The sequence below is a fragment of the Apus apus genome, chromosome 1 (assembly GCF_020740795.1).
Source record: "Apus apus isolate bApuApu2 chromosome 1, bApuApu2.pri.cur, whole genome shotgun sequence".
Classification (NCBI taxonomy): Eukaryota; Metazoa; Chordata; class Aves; order Apodiformes; family Apodidae; genus Apus; species Apus apus.
Genome location: NC_067282.1, coordinates 153178413 through 153198365, shown reverse-complemented (window position 1 = coordinate 153198365; position 19953 = coordinate 153178413). Strand labels below are relative to the sequence as shown.

Genomic DNA, 19953 nt, shown 5'->3' with positions numbered 1-19953 from the left:
GCCATGAAGAGCTCCAAATTTCCTGCACAACCTACTGAAATTGAGAACTACTTTTAGTATGAAAAAAACAACCAGAAACCAGCAACAACCCAGGAACTTGTTGTATCCCTGGTACAGGGGGACTGTCCCAGCAGCTTGACCAGGTGCTGACGTTGTGGCAGTACTGAGGATTGTCTCCCTGGTGATCTTATCCTGTCAGCAGTCAGATGGGAACGAGCCATATTCCCTTTGTTTCTGCAGCACACACCAGTGAGTGCAGCTGTTATAGTAAGCATGTAAAAGACAGAGACATCTCTATTTTGTGGCAGAAAACTACCCAGAAAGCTTTCACATGAAAGAAGATTTCCATTTACTGTTTTTTTGCTCAGCCTTATTAATCACAGAGACATTTATAAACAAAATATGGATCTGCAGCAGAATGTAGGCTCAGCTGTGCTCATCAAACTTATTTTTCCATGTGCAGTCCAGCTTCCTCTGTTTCATTTTTCATAACAATGTTCGCCTTCCCACATACTTTTCCCTACTTTTATCTCTGTTTACAATCTCTTTTCTCATGCACTTTCTTGCTTAAGAAAAATACCAAACAAAATACTTCTCTGTGTTCCTCTTTATTCCTTCCCATTTAGGCTCCACAGGGGGCTCTTTCAGGATGTGTTCTGGAGGTTTAGTTCATTATGAAACATTGACAAATGTAAGGTAAAGTCAGTGCACCACCGCTGTCATCTGAAGGTTCCTGTCCTATGCTGCTAACATGTGCCTCTTGCATGGGCAATAGAATCTGATGCTTTCACAGACTGGTCTAAGTGAAGCACCACAATATTAGCAAAATTGTGTTACAGTTAAAATCTGTTGCAAAAAGGAGCAGGAAGGTTGGCAGGGCATGTGGGTGGAGGAGTGTCTCTCTCTTTCATTTTTCCTTATTAAGTTACCTGACCTACATGAAGTTTCATTTTGTGGGTAGAGTACAGCAGAAAATGGCACAGGGCATGGAAATCACCTCCATCTTGTGGCTACAGTACCTTCTACCCCAGGAAAATGTCTCCCTTTGCCCACACCTCTCCTTGTATCCAGAGACCCATTGACTTGGGAAGGGCCATGGCTCTCTGTGCCGTTGTTTCGCGGGGAACAAAACAGCTTCTACTGTGGGAGGGTGCAAAAATGCAGCCTGATGCCTGTGCCTCTGAGCTACTGGCATGTAGAGTGAATGTAGGGTAGCACTGCCTCTGCTCTGAGGAGCAGGCAAGGACAAAAGCAGAGGCAAGTGAGGCTGGGGATGGAAACCAAACCAAGGCAGCACAGAACATGGCACTGGCATGGTTATCACAGATGCCATGATACCTTTGCCTCCTAGTAATTTTGGCGCCATTGGGTGCCACTCCTAATGAGAAGTAATGATTTCACTGTGGTTCTGGTATGTTGCCCATAATTAGTGCGCAGTCCTTTAGTGCTAATTACCTTACATATTAATTCCTTAAACGTCAATTAAAAAAATCACGTGAAAATTTACCTCTTCCTCAAACGAATCATGAGTTAGCATGGGTGTACTTAAATGTACTACTTGGACTTGCTTAATTAGTTAATCTCTGTAAAGGGGTTTCAAATGTGTGAAGAGCTATCAAACTGCTAAGCACATTATCTTCAATTAATTTTGTGCAACTACATCTTCACTACCAAGAGGATCTTTAGAGTGCTGAGGGAAAGAAAAGGAGACGTTGCTTCTAATTTTAAAAGTAACTAATCAAAAAAAGAGAATTAGCTGAAGGGTGATTCGACATAGTGGGAGTTAGGGTGAACATATCATTTCTTCTGTTTCAACCAGACCTGATTCATCATTCATGTCCCTCTTCTGCCTGTGCTCTGGTCTCTGATTTCTTTGCTTCCATCTTCCCCTGGTCTTCATCTCTCTGACTGAATATTAACCCTCTCTCATCCAAATTTGATATTACCTTAGCAAAGAAAAACAACAGCAAAAACAAGGAGCAAATTGCAACAAAACAGTCTTCAGCCAGTGGAATCACTGAGGTTACACCCTCACACCAACCCGGTAATAAAGTAGCTTATTCCAAAAGAAGCCACATGGACTTCACTTCCAAAGGAGATGCTTTAAGTCCAAAACAGTCTCCTACATGAGAACAGGGCCAACTCCAGCCTAGGAAATCATATGGTATCTCTCCATTTCCTGAACCACCCTGGCAGCCAATGGAGATAAACTCTTATCTTTTGTTTCTTGTGTGTCTTTCCAAGTTTTCTATTCTATTTAGAGCTTATATGCCTTGTTAATTTTTCTCCTTTTACTTCACCAACTAATAAGCTACTTTTGACTGAGTTCTCTCAGAAATTTGACAGTGGGTTCTTCTGCTAATACTCTGTCTAGCTGGCAGCTTTATTTAGGCCAGCTCCATTAAATTGGACTTTACCAAGAACCTATTTCCTGGATTATTTTTCTCCCACTGGGACAAACAATGTTTAAAAACACTTTTCTTGATGGGTCTGATTTGTTTTTAGAGTTTTTTGATGCATTTTCTTTCTTTCCAAAGAATGATAAATCATCACTTCCTTGCTGACTGCCAAGATCCTACATGTCGTGAAAAAATCAGGCAGCTTGTTTAATATCAATTTGTCTAAGCAGTGGTTATGCAGCAGCATTTCCTTCACAGGGTTTGGATCATTTTTAATGTGCAGTATATTTGTATCACATCTGGGCATTCACTCAGCAGTGGTTTGGAAACCTATTCATTTACCTTATTTCATCCAAGAGAAACTGGGACAGAGAACAGACTGGCCACAACTTTATTTTCTGCATACTGTAAAGCAGCAGCTTAACCTGTTGGATGAGGCACTCCAATAGAAAGTCAGAGCCATGTGCACAGTGATTCTGAACACCCCACATTGTCAGGGAAAGAACTTCTGCCACCAAGCCAGAAAAACCTCTTCTCTTCAACCCCTTCCCAATTCAGTTTTACAAAAAGAACCATTGAGGATACTTACTGTTACCCAATCCAGTGGAGATTAATTTAGCTGAAGGGCCTGACCTGTTCTAACCAGGATGTCTCAGAGAACACCTTGAACATGGGACAAGCTGTTGTTATGGGGTGCAGAAGAAGAGCAGAACTACCATAAAAAGCAAAGAAAGTAGCTTCTTACCCTGACCATTGGTTTGTTTGTACAAAATCTTACAGAATCCCTTCATCTGGTGTATTCATACAGTCCATACCCACAGAAGGTTGTAGAGAGGTAAGCCAGAAGCTATTTAGTAAAGTCAAGGCTGCCTTGCAGCTCAGCCTACATCTCCTCACTTTCCTTTACTACCTGGAGGATTTATGTAATTGCCAATGCTCATTTAATTTACCTGAGTGTTCTTCCTGCCTCTGAAATAAAGGTCAAATAGACCCTGAAGAGACTGTGAGTGCTACTGGATCCAAAAGGAAGGGGTAAGGCTGAAATACTGAAGCCTGACTTGTCTGAGGTGCATTTCCACAGAACAAACCTACTTGCAGAAACAGGGCAGGGAGGATCCAGCAAGGTCTCAATGAGCAGTCCAGGATTTTTTCTCCCTCCCCTTCATGGCTGTGACATATAGGGGAAAAAATTTCTGTCCTCTTCAAAGGGTTCCCTTTCATACCAACATTTCAAAAGATCAGTTGACAATAAATTAACACAAAATCAAAAGCATTGTATGTCCTGGAGGCAAGTGAAGATGCATTCCCTCTCTGTCCCTGTCATGGCAGAAGAGCAGCTCCGGTTTGGCCCTCTGGTGCATACTGTGCCCTCACAGGAGCACTGGTGTGACATAGTTGGCAGGAAAGAGACCCAGTTCCCCACGCAGACGTCCTTTCCACCATGAGGGGTTGGAGCTGTCCAGGACTTCTAAGATGTCTCCACTGCGGAAGCCCAGCTCATCATTCTCGACAGCCTCAAAGTCGTATAAGGCACGGACCCATAGCGTTCGCTGGAAAGGGAATGGAGACAGGCAGGGAAAATGAGCCACAACTCTTAAAAATCATCCTCCTTCCACCCCTCTTATACCCCAGTACATATGTTCACTAAGAGAGGGCAAACAATGCTGAAATTGAGACCATCTTCTAATTAAACCAGGGAGTGGTGAAGCTGCCAGGAAGGAGGCACCAAGGAGGGGTAATGGGATCAAATTGGAGCATAGGAGGTTCAAGGTGAATATTCGAAAAAATTTTTTTACTGTGAGAGTGACAGAGCACTGGAACAGGCTGCCCAGAGAGGTTGTGGAGTCTCCTTCTCTGGAGACATTCAAAACCCACCTGGATGCGTTCCTGTGTGATGTGCTCTAGATGACCCTGCTCTGGCAGGGGGGTTGGACTAGATGATCTTTTGAGGTCCCTTCCAACCCCTATGATTCTATGATTCTATGAATTTACTTGGGGCACCCAAGGGATGGTGCTTGGGTTCTCAGCAGCCTCAGTACATTCATAGGTATTTACACCAAAAGCTGAAAAGTCAGACTGAGAGCAGGTCCTTAGGAAACAGTGTTCACATGGGTCTGTCTCCTCCACCTCTGACAGCCACGTTTGAAGCCAGTAATGAGAGCACAGAGAAGAGCTCCTGTCTGAGTACTTGCTGGGCTGTACACTATAAGTAAATGGCTCTAGGGGGGCAGGCTGATGTTGGTAGGGATCTAGAAATGTGTCCTTGGCCATCAGAGGATAATAAGGGATACATTAAAAGAGCTGGCACACAGGCAAGCCTAGTGAACATTGTAAAGAATGATATTTGCTCTTTCAGGCACTTCTGGGGCAGAGAGGAGGGTCTTAAATCTTCTTTTGACTCTCCCCAAAGTCAGCCTCCTGAGATAAAAAAGATTAAGGAACAGTTTGGGTATATTAGTTTATTTTGGGTTCGTACTTTAATGAGCACTATAGTCAGATTTTTTCTTATGAGAACTTCATCATAAGAGACTTTACAGTCAATCTGTCATTTTGACCAGAAATCAGATTTTAAAGGACATAGCATGGGATTCTATTTTGGGAAACTGTTGGCATCCACACCATGGGGCATGGAAAACTTGGGAAGTGTATTTTGCAGCCACACATGGAGAGATCTATTTGAAGACAGACTAACTTTTGCTAAATCTTCAATTCAGGGCCCTCCTTAGACATGGCTCGTAGTTATTTGGCTGGACATATAGACCTTCATGGAATTCGATTTGGTGGCTTCTATATCACTGATGGGGGGTGGCAAGCAAGGGCATGTTGTTATCCATTGCCACAGCTTTTGAGGGATAAAAGCCATTGTATTTTAAGCTGGATTATAATAAATATTTGGGCCTTTTGCCCAAAGGAGACATATCCCCTCCCAGTTTCCCAATCCAAGCTGTCCTCTTTAACACTGGATAAAATTATGCTGTCCTTCTCTTCCCTCTTTGGATCTAGATTCTGTGGTGGTTTTGGGCTAGGCTGCTCATTTCCTCAAGGAAAGGGAGCATACCTTTGGTCACACTCCTAGGAGCTGATGGAGAAATACTTTGGAGTTGGCACTGGAATAATGGGCTGAGGCAGAGAAAGACACCAGGCTCTATACTGGCATTCACATAATGGGAATTTGCAGAGCAGGTGGTTACTTAAGGTCACCTGCCAGTATGGATCCAGGTAGGAAAGCAGTCTGACATGTCTACAGAGACATACCTGGATCCTACCCACAAACACTGTGCTAAGAAGCTCTGAAAGGTAAGGGTGACAGGTAGGTGAGACCCACTTTGGTGGCATAGTTGGTCTGAGAGAATGTGCCAGGTTCAGACAAGTAGAACTGAGCAATGACCTCCCTTCTCAGGACTGAAGCAAAATGTAGTGGAAGAGACAGTGTGATTGCAAGTGCATGGCAAGACAGAAGGAGCACTGTAGAATGGTACAGTATCATGAGGCAGTTCTCCTAAGGACTTAGGAAGAGTACTGTACTTCTAGCTACTGTACTTAGGAAGGCTTGGTTGTGGTGGGAAAGATGCTTTCTAGTCCCTTGCATCAGTGGACATGAAGCCCTTCTAGGAAAGATCCTTAGGTTTTCAGAAATGTCTTCCACAGGACTGAACCCATGCTTGATCTGAACTCATGGATGAGCTTGTGCTCATTCACAGAGCCCCAGATGCCTGTTGTGTTGAGCTAATGCTAGGTTCCCTCTCCTACTAAGTCTGCACGTAGGACTGACCTTGAGATGAGCCTGAGAACTATGCTCGTGTAACACCATAGTTCTACCCTCAGAGTGCCCCAGAAGCAGATTCAAGTGGTTGTGACAGAGTCCTGAGATTCAGAAACATCTTCTAAGGTATGTCCCAACAGGCTTTATACACTGTTCCTCGTGCAACCTCTGTACAGGTGACATTGCCCAGGCTGCTCGGCTGTTGCTAAGGGACCCCTTGAGTTGGGCAGATGGAGACTTCCAGGTACATCACCTACCGGTGTCTGCTGGTGCAGTGGGTCTGTATGTCTCCGATGCATAGCTGCTGCACTTCCTTGGCCATGATCCCTTAGTCCACGCAGCCCATCTTTCCTGTCCAGACTCCCACCATATCTATCCTAGAAAGACAACATCAAGAGAAAAGTCATGAATATGCTGAGGTGTATAAATGAGGGGCTTTAAGAGTCATTGGTGGCCAGGGAGTCAGGGTTCAGCCCTCAAGTAAATCTTCTTATATATCTGATTCCAGTAGAGTCCCTATGCTGCAGTCCTGCAAGCAATGCTCCTCATGTAAGAAGTCACCTTGGACTGTTCTATTTTGGATTTTTCTTAGAAGTTGAAAGTAAACTGTGCTCAGCTGTGTACCACAAATGCTGGGAAAAGTGGTCAGAGAGGGGCTTTTTTGGCTTCTGGAGAAAAACTAAGGCTGTTCTAACTCACTGGTGAGAAGCTATGCTTGACAAGGGAACTTTTGCCAGTCTATAGTTATTATGCTCCAGTCCTGCCCACTCCTTGCTCTTGCTCTGTCCTGTATGCTGGTGGAATAGCAGAGATTCTGATGCAGCTGACTGTGTGTCTGAGGTCTCACTATTTTACCTTTCCTTTGGGCTGCTCCATGCTGTAAAGGGCAGGGAACAAGCCTGAGAATCCAGATAACCCAATTAACCCAAGAGGAAGGAGACAAAAGCAGGTTAAAAAAAAAAGAAGCCATATGACTACACATCTGAAGTCATATCAACATGAATCAGTCCAGACAGATGGAGAGAGGACCTAGGCAACATCTAGGGAGCAAGTTCTCTTTTGTCTGCACAGCTGAGAGGTGCTGAGTATCTTCATCCCCCCCAGGCCCTTAGTACATGCATTAAGTTTTTTACGATAACAGTGTGAGAGAATCTGTTATCATGTTAGCTCAGGTTGCAGCAGTGCTTCAGTGACATGGCATCTGATCAGTTGTGTCAGCAGAGGGGATGAAGAACAACAGCTTGTGCTTGCTGTTGCTTGTAAACAGCTTTCGTCCTCTCCCTCTTGCTGTTTCCTTTTGTGTACCTTCTCCTCGAAAAGCTTCCTTGGTCTCACTGGCACCTTTGTCAGCCTCAGAGGTTTCTGAGATTGCCTGAAACTGGAGCACAGTTTGCACCTCACCTGTCCGTGCCAGAAAGTGAGTTAACTCAATCTGGCTTTCCAACTGCAAGACTTACTAGATGGATACTTCCTCGTATGAGTGTTTCTCCTCCATATCAAATGTGACTCACACATAGACTGTGCTCCAAAGAGTGCAGGCCCTCAGCTTTGTCAGAAGCCGTATTATTTCATCAGCAGTCCCCTGACAGGCAACACAATTTCTCTGATGAGAGAACAGCCATTTCACCATTGTCCCTGGCCTTGCTGTATGGGAACTCTCTTGCCTATAGAGACATGGCTTTGGACTTCTTCCCTTCAGCAGAACAAGTCCTCTCCTTGGATAATGCTATACTGTGTCTAGCTAGAGACATGAATCAACCTCAGGAAAACTATTTCCTCCCAAACTTATCAGGAAGAACACAGAAAATAGCACCAGGTACTAATGTCCTTTCCATTCCTATGCAAGCCAAGGAATAAAGAAACCTCACATGTGAGGGATGCAACATGGTGAAAGGGTGCAGAGAGGGCCCATAATCGAGAGGAGGAATCTTCTGAAGGAAATCAAACTCTCCTAGGCTCACCATAGTAATTTCTTATCCCTCTGTTGTGTTTTGTGGTGCTGAATGTCAGTAGCATAACTCGGAATATAAGAAACAGGCAGCAATGTTCCATTTGTCTAACAGACTAGAGAGAAGTTCCTGAAATGTGTGTGCAAGCAAGATTTGGGAGTGATTTTCTACTCTCTCACTGTATGATACTTTCTGTTCTCTCATAAGCAAAGCAAGAACATGACACAATTCCCTGTTTACCAGTTTTTGGGATAGAGCACCAAAAACTCCCTAGGAGTACTCCAAGGTTCCTAGTGAAAGGACCACTGAATGCTGACTTCTATTTTTTGCTGGTTTGTTAGTCATGGATCACAGAACTAAATAAAAGCCCGCATATTTATTACTACCCAGTCCAACAGCATTGTCGCTGCTCTGCCCACACAAAGACCTAACTGACTGTGCCTTGTAAAGCAGGTTCAGAGTGGCAGATTTTTGACTGCTCACTTGCTACCAAGCAATTAAGACCAGTGTTTCATGTGCCTGGACATGACATCCCAGCCCCTCGTTCCTGCCAGTACCTGTTGCTGCTGCAGTATGGGGATAGGGTGCTCTACGTATCTCTTGGCTGTAGAAGAGTAATCTTCTCCAGCTGCTCCACCCAGGTGGAATCCTTCCCGGCCCATGCGTTCCAGGCTCCCACCATGCCTCTCCTGAAGGAAGAAAGATCACAAAAATTATCACAGTGATCAATACCACTGCCTTTTACCTTGGAGACTCTTCCAAAGGAAAGGTCCTGCCACTCTGAACAGAAGGACATATCAGGACTCCCATATTTTAGACTTGGTGCTGAGCTGAAAATATGGCCATTGATGTGAGGACTGACATAGAAGCCACGCTCTTTTTGGAAATACTGCCCTTGGACTTAGTTTGTCTCTGTACTGAAATCCGTATGTTACTGTCATTCTATCATATGGCTGTACCATCTAGAAGTTTGATTTGTGAACAGAAACTGCACTGTGATGAGTGCTAAACAAACCCCGCTGATCCCATCACCATAACAAATGTACAGTGTTTGCCAAAGCAAACATGACTCCTGCTCTTTCATTTGCCTGTCTGCATCTTGGAGCAAATGCAGTTCTCTTTCCCTTCCTGCTCATAGTCAGCCCAGACAGGTTGTTTTACTGATATACATGCATACAGTCTTCCTTTCTGCTTCCCCAGACAATTCTTCACTGTGATCATTCTGTCTCATAGCCTCCACTTTATACCTTACTAATGCATTTTTGAAGCTCCCTGTTAAGTGGTCTAGAAGGAGACAACAACACAAGCCCCTTCTTCAGGCTGAAAAAGAAATAATCTCTGTTTTGGACCCAGGAAGAATGACCCGCACGCAGCCAATAAAACTTTACTGGTGCAGTGAGCAAGTCACGTACTTTCTGCCTTGCCTCTCTCTACCTGCACATCCTGGTAATTTAAAACTAGAATCCGTTTCCCAGTAAAGTAGGACTTTGGCTAATGCAGTGACCAGGCATGTTCACTCCCAGTACTGTGTGTGCAAGGCATAGCAGTCTCTATTATGTCATTTGCTTGTTCCCCTGGCAAAAAACCAGGCATTCATTGGTCTGGGATTTCCCTGCCTTCTCAAACATCTACTACATCTTCCCTGACTACACAGCTTGTTCCCATATCTGCTGTGTTCTACTCAGCACTACTTTCCAGTTCCTACCAGCCACTCCAGGTTCTGCCCAGGGTTCCTCCACACTCCTTATTGTGTTTGTTCTGTAGCAGAGGATGGATGATTCTTCTGAGCAAACAAACTTTCAACTGTAATAACAGCTACGGTCTGGGTATGTTCAAGAACACCAGGAAACCAGAATAAAATTATTCTTAGACACAATGTGCCAGTCAGTTGTGTACCTGCCCTTATGAAATCTAGGCATTTTCAATAAGGTAAGTCCTGCTTCCTATGGATGTGCAAGGAAGGCATCTTAGAATTTCAGCTCTGGGGCCTTACATAGCTTTAGAAAAGCACCACTATGCAGATTTGCAGCACTGCCTATTGCTATCCAAAACAGAATCAGAAAATTCTGCTCAGTTACACAGCTGTACATACCAGTGGATCCACTAAAAAAAAAACAACTGTGTTGCAGGGCCCATCACTTTAGTGATGTGACTGGGTTTCCAAGGAGAGACTCTCTCCCCCACCCAGAGACATTCTCATGGGTTGAATTCCTTCCACAGAAAGGTTTCTTATCAAGAAACTCCTAAGGATAGTTTGCGTTTACCTTGTCTCCTTGGCTGCTGTCCCTCAGGAGGATTGGCTTCTGCCTGGAGATGGAAGTCGTCTTGTAGTAGTCCACCAGCTTGTTTAGTGAGTGGAATTTCTCTGCCCACAAGTAATAGTTACCCTTTGAATCCCTCATCACTTTGAAGTGTTGCACATCATCTTCATGCCTGGATCAAATTGAAAAAAGTAGGAGACCATCAACCGTATTGCACTTTTACCTTTTTCTAAAAAGTCTTTTCCAGAAGGGTACCAAAGTTTCTTGCTTGGCCAAATCTAGACTTCTGGAGAGTAAAGCAATGGCAGTCCTTGTGTGTACTGAACGTACATGTGGCTCTGTATTGCAAAAGACTCATCAACTTAGAAACATGGAGCACTGCTGGGCTGTCCAGTCACAAAGCACTATCAGAACAAAGCACAGGGTTTTAAAGCTTTTCCTTTGAAATAAAGGCCAGAGGAGAGTTCAGGGCCACAAATAGCTAATAGCTTTGTTCTGTACTTTGTATGAGAGACAAAGGTGCCATTGTAGTCTACCCAGCAGCCTCTGCAGGTTCCTCTTAACATCCAGTTAACACTGCCTCCTCCTACCTCCAGCCTGATGTGGACGATTCCTCTTTGCACCAGATGTGATCTGCTTTTGGTACCTACCTCCTTGTTCTATGCAATTGTAGGAACTCAAAACACTGGTCTCAGTGGCTGCTTCTGCACAAATAAACTAAATGAGGACCAGGCAGGGACTCAGTGCTATCCTGGGCTGCTACAGTCATGAAAGCTATTCAAGTGTTAGCATGGTTTTGGTCTAAACCAAAAAGCCCTCCCCTACATAGTGCTGGGTCATGGTTAGTGGGACAGAGTGGAGCAGCAGCTGTTCATAGTGAGCTGCCTGAACACAGCTGTTCTTTTCTGTGGGGTGAAGAGGGTTTAGCCATATGGACCTGAGCTCTGCCGCATCCCTCGACCTCAGGGCCAGAGAAAGACCCTGACTTTACTTAGTTTTTTGGTGTAGATGTAGCCAGAATGTTTTCCTACATTCTTCCCAGAGACTTTTTGAGCTCCCTGAATCAGAAAGTGCACAGTGCTTGGAAAAGACATTGCTAGCCACTACTCTAATTTAAAACTGGTTATCAATTGCATAACTGAAAATTGAGAAACCAACCATCATTTAAGAGCTCTGCTTTGAAGCAAATGCTCTGAGAAGAGCTGGGCTACAATAAATTGCTGAAATGGGGCTGGGCTGGAAGCAACTAAAAGCCCTTGCTGTCCAGTGGCTGTTTAGTGACCTGTGAGAAATAAGTTAACAATGTAACAGTAATCTCTTACTCGGTCATAGTGGAATTCTTGGATACAGTAGCCAGAGCTGTCAGGGAAATAAAATAAATGGAAGGCATGTGTTTTGCACTATGGGGGAGGTCCCATGTACCACTGCTTTGCTGCAGCTTTTTCAGGGAAGCAGGTCATCGAGCTTTGGAATAGGGCATTTAATGTGTCACTTGAAAACAGGCAGAAACATTTGGGAATCAGATGCCTAATTTGCTCTCATTCACAACAGCAGCACTGTCAGTGAGTGGCAGTGTGCAGACTTCCCAGGAGGCTATGTCATGTTAGGAATCCTGTAAAGAGGAGGCAAGGGACACCATTAGATAGGAAAAGGAGCAGGAAAATGCTGTGAGAAGCAGATACCTGACAGAGATTGAGAAGTCACCGTGAGAGTTCTGACTGGCTCGGACAATGAAGGAGCCAACTCCTTTGCTCATGAGGAGGTTCTCTGCTTCATGGCGGGATATCCTCTCATCAAACCAGCTGGCAGGTGGGAAAAATGATGGAGACATGAATAAGGAAGGTGAATTAAGGTAAGGAACAAAGAAGTTGAGGGTAGGGGAAATGTGAATAAGCAGGGTGGAGAAAAGACAAAACAAAAGGATGAGAGAAGCCCATATGACTACTCCCAGTGGCCATGTACATGCTAAGGCACAGGGTTTTAATGGGTGCAGATCATTTTCTTTGACCAGTAAAAACCTGTTGATGCAAAGGGAACAATGTAAACTTTGGCCTGCTGAGAACCACCACTCAGTTGAATCTGTAATTACAGGCACAGTATAGGAAGGTGTTAGTCAAAGAAATTTTAAATTTCAAATAAGTATGTATACATATATGCACACATAATTCTCAGACACATATATCAAATTGCTTTTGGTAACCTGATTGAAAATTACTGGACTGTGATGGATATATTGCAAGGGACACAAATACATTTTTAGCAGAAGCAAGACATGAAAGTTTTAGTACTTGTAAATTGGTTCCTGCAAGCATTATAATAACACAAAATCACAGAAACACAGAATACATAAGCACACTTATGTAAATTTAGCCAGTCATAACAACCAATAGTATAAGGCACTGGACTAATAACAAGAAAGTCACCATAAATATTAAAATAACACAGTGTCAATAAGAATTTTTCAGTAGAGAAAAAAAGTGATGTACACTCATATATCACCACTCCACAGCTAATAAGATATACAGTCTGCAGTCTTCTGCGTTTACATAATGCTTAATTGCCTGTATTGCATTCAAATTAAGGACTGATAGTTTCATAAGCTCTGTCATTTCCACTTTTGATTTTTTACTTCTCCTTACTATCATCACAGTTTACCTATGTGTCACTAGCAAAGTGAAATCTGACTTTCATCAGCACTGATAACTGGTCTCAATGATTACTTGGCAAGACAAAGATGGAGAAAAACAGCCCATCAAAAATAGGAGACAGCTTTCTTCCCTACATCTGATTCTAGCATCTTGCCTGAACTACTTCAAAGTGCAGACCTGCTACTCTTAGAAAAGCGTCAAAGTGGAAATATTTCTTCATAGCTCTCACACAGAGAAAACATAATGAGAAAAATGTGTGTGAAAAAAAGAAGCTGCTAGTGTCCCTGTGTGATGCCACAGCCCTGTGAAAGAGTGAACAAGAACAACTGACTGGAATATCTCATGCCCCTGAGGCCCAAAAGTACAATCCCATATTTGCACAGCAAACTAATAATGTCCTTCAGCTCTGTCAAGCAGGCTGGCTTATGTCCAAAAGGGCCAGTAAGTGTCATCTCCACAGGGGACAGTGGCACTTATCTGCACCCACAAAGGCCATCATGCTCTCAGTTTGCCTGCTCTAAGCACCAGTGTGTTACAGCTGGCAGTACTGGGCTTGGTGAATGTGCTGCCTGTTCTCTCCTGAAATGCTGCAGCACTTTTTCAAAAGAGAAGGATCAGAGGGTCTTCAGGGAGGGTTTCTGCCAACTGAAAGGAAAAGGTTGTAAAAATGCCATGCATTGTTATATTTTTGGCACAGGGCCGGACAGCACATTTAACATGCATTTAAACACCCATCAGTCCTTTCTTAAAGGGCAGTGCCATCTACTCAGTGGGAAGAGAGAAATGAAGGTGTGCTTGTCCTCTGACAGATTTATGTTTGGGTGTGCAGTCACGAAACGTGGAGAAAGGGGTTGTGTGTGTGTCTGTATCTGCATGTGTGTAGGAGAAGGGTCGCTTGTCTGGTCTATCACCTCTGTCAATCCACGAGTAACACCCGCTGTCACATTTCATGCAGCATCGCACTGACCTCTAGTGCATCGAGAGAAACACGCACTTTGCAAGGGGGGTGGAATATGGGTGGCGGGATGGGGAAAAAGGGAGTTAGTGTGCTAAAGAGTCTAGCGGGGATCACATTTTATAATTAATTTTCAAGGAGATGTCTTGCTCTTCCTTTTGTGCTCAGCCTCTGTTGCCAAGACTTCACATCAGGACTATTCTCTTTCTGTCCGAGGAGATCTAGGTGCAGTTCCTGCCACATCCCAGTGATACCCCTCTGAGGAGCAGTAACAAAGGAGTCACTTGGGAGTGATAGAGAGCATTGAGAACCGTTCAGCTCTGAAAGAACAGAGGATGCTTCAGGGTAGAAATAAGGTGTGCTGGCAGAACTATGGGTAGCATTACGGCAATCCTTGGCAGCCTTACACTGTAGTATGTTAAACCAGTGTCTCCTCTGTCATGTCTTCCTTTGTGCACACACACACACACACACTCTTGACAGCACTCTGTGGGAATGGGCAATGGTGGTGCAGTTTCCGCGACACTTACGGGGGTACATGGAAATCAATGAAGTTCTTAGGAACGTAGCCCTCCTGGCTTCTGAGCTCAGCCTTGTACCACTCTTCCTGGGAGCTCAAAACCTGCAATGGAGAGATGAATGGAATAAATGTGTCTCCCAAGAAAAGCAAAAGTAACCAAGATTCTGGCAGAAATGTAGAATTTCTTGTAAGAATAGTTGAGAACTCCATGTATGCTGTACCTCCCACCCACTGTGCAGCAAGGTTAGTGGCTGATGGCCACTTCAGAGCAAACAAAGCAATAAAGATGGATTAGAGTTACAGGGATTGCTTGTTAACTTTCTCTTTTCATCCCAATGCCTGTCCAGGTGGCTGGGGATGCTGTCTTCATGTCTCTGATGTCCATGAAATAGCGACATTCAGCTCTGAAGGACTTAATAGGGGCTTAAGGAGTTATCTGTGCTGCTTTTAATAGTTGGTACCGGAGCATCCCAGTTTCACAAGGGAGGAAATAAATAAATAAATCTGTGAAAACTCCTCTGATATGTATGGGTATGGAGGCATATACAGCTATATCTGTGTGTGTGTTATGACTACACAGATGTTACCATGTCTCTCACATGTCATTTTGCAAGAGATTATTCAGTGGGTTAATTCTTCAGCTTCCCTGAGCTTTGCCAAGGTAAATAAAAGAAGGAAACAAAAAACATTTTAAAGCCACTATTACATTTAAGAGATTGTAAGATAGCAGGAAGCCAGTCCACAGCACACACTGGAGCAGCTTCAAGTGTTCTCACGTTAATGTTGACTGTAATGGTCCTTAGGGACTGCACTGCTGACCAGGGACTGCCCAAACCCACTATTGCCTGGCTGACAGCCACTGATATAGCTCTAAGCTAAAGGAGAGAGGACAGGGATACAACCACATTGTGATTTTACTGCAAATGTTGTGGTATTTGGTGGTTTTTTTCTGACATACCAACTCCTGGGGACAGAATTCCACTTTATGAAATAGAACATGTTTCTGTTCTCTCTGGTTTTGGAGGGGAGCCTGAAAGTATGAGCCATGACAGTTATAAAAGGAGAAAGCAAGTGGAAAAGACTTAATTTTAAATCTATTGTTAACAACAATAATACTTGTTTTGTAAGCCAGTCTCCTGGTTTTGGGAAACTAATGCACATTCTAACTGCTCGGTGTGGTCAGGATGTTACTGTCTCTGGGACTGATTCTCCATTGCCTTGCTTGCCACAAAGGCCTTTTTTGTGCATTTGAATACAGAAAGGTTGCAGAGTAGAAAGCTGTGGAATTCTCTGCTTGTATAGTCACTGCTTCCCCTATCCCTGGGTGCCAGATTAAGGCTCTTCTTTGCTGCTGTGGCCAGCCAAAGGGGATGATAGTTACTCCCTGCTTGTACTCAGGCCCTGCTCTGTTGGCAGCAAGGTTTCCAGAAAGACCCACCTGCTGGTTCTCAGTGCAGGGCTGGAAGGTCTTTTTCAGTGTGTCATCCTCTCAGAGAAGGATATGGAGGGGGGGTGAGAGGGTGGATTTCCTCCTGTCACTGCTGGTTGAGGGCCTCATGTTTCCTGTTTTCTAATCTCCACATCAATACTGTTCATCTTATCTCCTCTATAAATCAGAAAAGACAGCCAGCAGGTTGTGCAGGCAGCACGAGGGGTCTCATGACGGGGCATGGATGTATGTGCACATATGCCAGAAGAGATATGTTACTCAGGCTGATTTACTGTTACTAGGGCTTGAGTCGTTAAGGTGGTTTTTTGTTTACCTCAAGGATGTTAAAGCAAGAGGCAGTTTGACATTTCTGGTAGTGAAGTCTCTGTTACAACTAATAAAAATACTGATGTGTAGTGTTATTTGACACTTTTCATCAATAGCTTCCAACATACTTTGAAAGGGTGCTGTAGTTTACTATGATTTTACAGGAAGGGAAACTGAGGAACAGAAAGAAAAGTGATCTGCCAACACCATTACCCCAGCCAGATACTTGATTAAATCACAGTCTCCTGAGGAAGATGGTATCAGGTAAAGATCACAGGACAGTAGGGACATGGGGGTTACTTTTGTCCTGAGGAATTACTAGGAATGAGATTGTTCATCTATGCTAAAGAGAGACAGTAATTTCTCTAAAATCTTACACAGGTCTCTGCAAAATCCTATTATTTGGTCTTAATGAGACCTGAATGTCATCAGCTTTGTCTTAGCTTCAAGAATTAAAAGGCCAATAAAAGAAAAAATGCTAGTGATGTAAGATGCAAAGCTGAGACCCAATATTGGGCTAAAGACAGTAACAGCTGGGAATGTCCAGGGAGGTAGCAAAGGTTCCCTGGCAAAACAAGGGTTTAAATCCTATTGTTGTACACCATCCCTTTGGACAATAGAGGAGACAAGGCCTTAGAGAGAAGTTATACTCAGGCATTTTCAATTGAAACAGCACAACTACACTGGGGCCTGAGAGATGGATGAATAATTAGGGTGGAGCAGCACGTGGCTTTGTCTATGGCACTTTGGTCTGGTTAACAAGAACACTTCTACCATAATACCTGCAAATCAATTTTAAAGAGACTCTCACTTGCTCTGTATTTTATATGATCAACTCTACTTCTGCCATTTCCCCACCGCTAAATTCCTGCAAGGGTGTATATACTATTAGTCCAGGACCTCTTAAACTCTTCCTTTACGTGTGTAACAAACTCTCTTAGGGACTTTTCTATTTGCAATTCCTTGAAAATCCTGCAGCAGCTAACAGTAATTACTTACACTGAAAAGTTAGTTAAGTTTTATAGTGCATGATAACTATCTTTAAAACAGTTTAAGAGCTGGAAATAAGGAAGTCAGCAACTTTTCCGGACCACACTCATCCTGCCTGCCTTTAGATGTAGTCATCCTAGACGTATCCTAGACTAGTCAAGGAAAATATACAGGACCCTTACCAAAGAACAGGATCTCTGCCATGCAAAGGTACTTACACTTCCCTGCAGACTACTGGAGGACTGTAGGGCAACTACATCCATAGTTTATGGACCTAAAATCAAGTGAAGTGGACAAATGCACTAGTGACCTAGGAATTGTTGGTTGAGCCCTATGGGAGACAAGTATCTTGCATTTGTATCCCAGTTTATAGACATCTGTCTTAATCTGTTTTTTTCAAGGCAAATGGGAGCATAGAAAGATCTGGCAGCACTCTCAGAAGTGCTGTTTAGTCAAGCCTGGGGCTGCACTTACCTTTAGCATATCCCCAGCCTGGAAGCTCAACTCATCCTCTCCAGATGCATGGAAATCGAACTTGGCGATAGCTTCCATACTGTGTCTCGGTGGCAGAGGAAAGCTGAAAGAAGTATATGCTTGTCAACATCTAAGATCTGCTGGGACTGCTGAGTCTGGCCTCTTGTAAGCTTGCAGGCAATGCTGTGATTTGTACATGGAAGACCATGCACCAGCCGTTGGGAGAACTCGTTACTAGACATGGAGAGACGGCAGCAGGTAGAAGAGATGGCATGGCCAAGAGGCTATAATTAGCTCAAGCCAGTAGGTCAGTCAACCCACTTTTTGTGCTTATTCCAACAGGTCTTTACTCTGCAGCAGTCTCATGGGGAAGTTTGCCCATGTCACCCAAATAAGCTGGTAAGCAGGGAAAAGCCTTCTGTACAGGCCAACCACTATTTTGTCACAGTTCCCAATAATGCAAGTGACTCTGTCAGACAATAGAAGAATGCATTTGTCCTCTGCAGTGACTTTATCTTAACAGTGAGACCAATTGTGGACAAAATGAACAGCCTGTAATTTATTTTTTTTTTTTCTTGGACAGGGGCCACGCTACTGAAGGCTGTAAGAGTCTTTTCTCTGTGATGGCTTAGCATGGGTGACTACAACTTTTGGCTAGGAAGAACTACTGGCAGAAAGGCTGTATTCCCTATTTTGCAGCAGGCAGAGAGTGAAACTGTAGCACTGACAAATTTAAGGCATGCAGTTACCCTACTTCAGTGCTGCTAACCTGGGAGTCTGAAATGTACCAGACAGCCTGCAAACCAAAGCCTGCTTTTCATCAGCAGAGCAGATGTGGCAGGGGAAGTAGCAACATGAGCTTCACATCTTCACCACTTCCTGCTCATGTAACTAAGATGCACCCCAGCAGGACCACTTCTGTAATCAAGAGTTACTAATTTCCCATGGCTGGCTTATGGACCCTGCAGGCCAGTGGTGGGGCTGCCAGTGACAAGTCAAAAAATAGCTGGGCAGTGCCATGTCAAGCAAGTGCACCACTGGATGCTCTTGCAGCCCAGCTTGTGAAAACCACCAGACAGCTCCAATATAGAAATAATTTTAATGGTTATTAAGCTAGGTTCATCTAGGAACAATGACCCTGAAGCCAAGGGTTCCATTACCTGACTTCACCTCTTGCAAAAACATCTAGACTTTACAGCTTGAGAAGAAATGCCAACTTGCCTGATTCAAAACATTCTTAGTCAGAAAGCCGTAGAAAGTAATAGTGTAAACAACCCTAGTTAGAGAGCTATTTCTCGTCTCTTGTTAGAACTGAGACAAGATCCCCAAAATATAATGTGCTGGTACTGAGCAAGTTCCAAAATGATGCCACTACAAAATGAACAGGCTACTGTAACCCTTCTTCTCTGCAATACCTGCTGTAAGCTTCCTCCTTTGACACACAACCCAAGGGTTTAACTACCTGTGTGCCAACAATCCAGAGCCCAGCTCTGATACAGTGCAACTGGACTCAGTCTGCTGAGACTGAGCTGGGAGAAAGTCTGCAGGGCAAAAATTAGACAGTGGTAAGGCTGCTGAGAGAGCACCAACAGTAGCCCAGGGATTCAAGAGGTAAAACACGAACTCAAAAACATCTAAAATCTCACAATAAGAACCAAAACCAAAACAAAACACAGGAGGTTTAGTTGGGATAGTCAGTCTAGCTGAGGACCAGTCACGAATCACTGGGATCACTGAGCTGAGTTGTTAGTGCCATCAGTCCTGACCCAGCTGGTGGTAGATGGCAACCATGGAAGCCGGTTTTTACCTCCTGATTGATACCTGCCTCACCAGAAAAGACTCTTTGGGTGCCTTTACACAGGTGAGGAGTATGCTAATGCTTAGCCTAATATTTAATTAAATACTAGGTGGCTTCTGTGGATGTTACCTGTATGAAGTGGTTATTTATTGGCCAAGTTGTGTATTTCCTGCTTGCAGACTCCCTTCACACTTGGTGAGAGATGCCTGGATAAAGTGATCCACAAGAGGGGCCATAACAGCACTGGAGATTAGTTCTGAGATTTGTTACATCTCATTTCTAACTATAAAAAGATCTTCACATGCTTCCTATTGGATTCTGTTAGCACCCACTTTTTTGCTGCTTATAGGTGAATTTGTATTCATGTGACTGATGTGAGCTATGTGGCACCAAGGCAAAATTTTTAGCAGTCTACAGACAGCTCTGCTTGCTTAGCAGGA

At 43.9% G+C, this 19953-nt stretch overlaps 1 protein-coding gene across 1 annotated transcript in view; it reads right to left on the bottom strand.

Moving 5' to 3' along the window:
- Window positions 1-3769: 3769 nt before the first annotated feature.
- The window catches only part of GRAP2 (GRB2 related adaptor protein 2), a 39672-nt gene continuing 23488 nt past the window's right edge, over window positions 3770-19953 (bottom strand). Inside the window, exons 2-8 of the mRNA XM_051627975.1 lie at window positions 17716-17818; window positions 14506-14597; window positions 12055-12174; window positions 10376-10544; window positions 8669-8800; window positions 6420-6539; window positions 3770-3949 (exon numbers count right to left, since the gene is read on the bottom strand). Of these exons, the coding sequence (XP_051483935.1) occupies window positions 3770-3949; window positions 6420-6539; window positions 8669-8800; window positions 10376-10544; window positions 12055-12174; window positions 14506-14597; window positions 17716-17793 (891 nt within the window). The 5' untranslated portion in view covers window positions 17794-17818. The remainder of the gene's footprint in view (window positions 3950-6419; window positions 6540-8668; window positions 8801-10375; window positions 10545-12054; window positions 12175-14505; window positions 14598-17715; window positions 17819-19953) is intronic.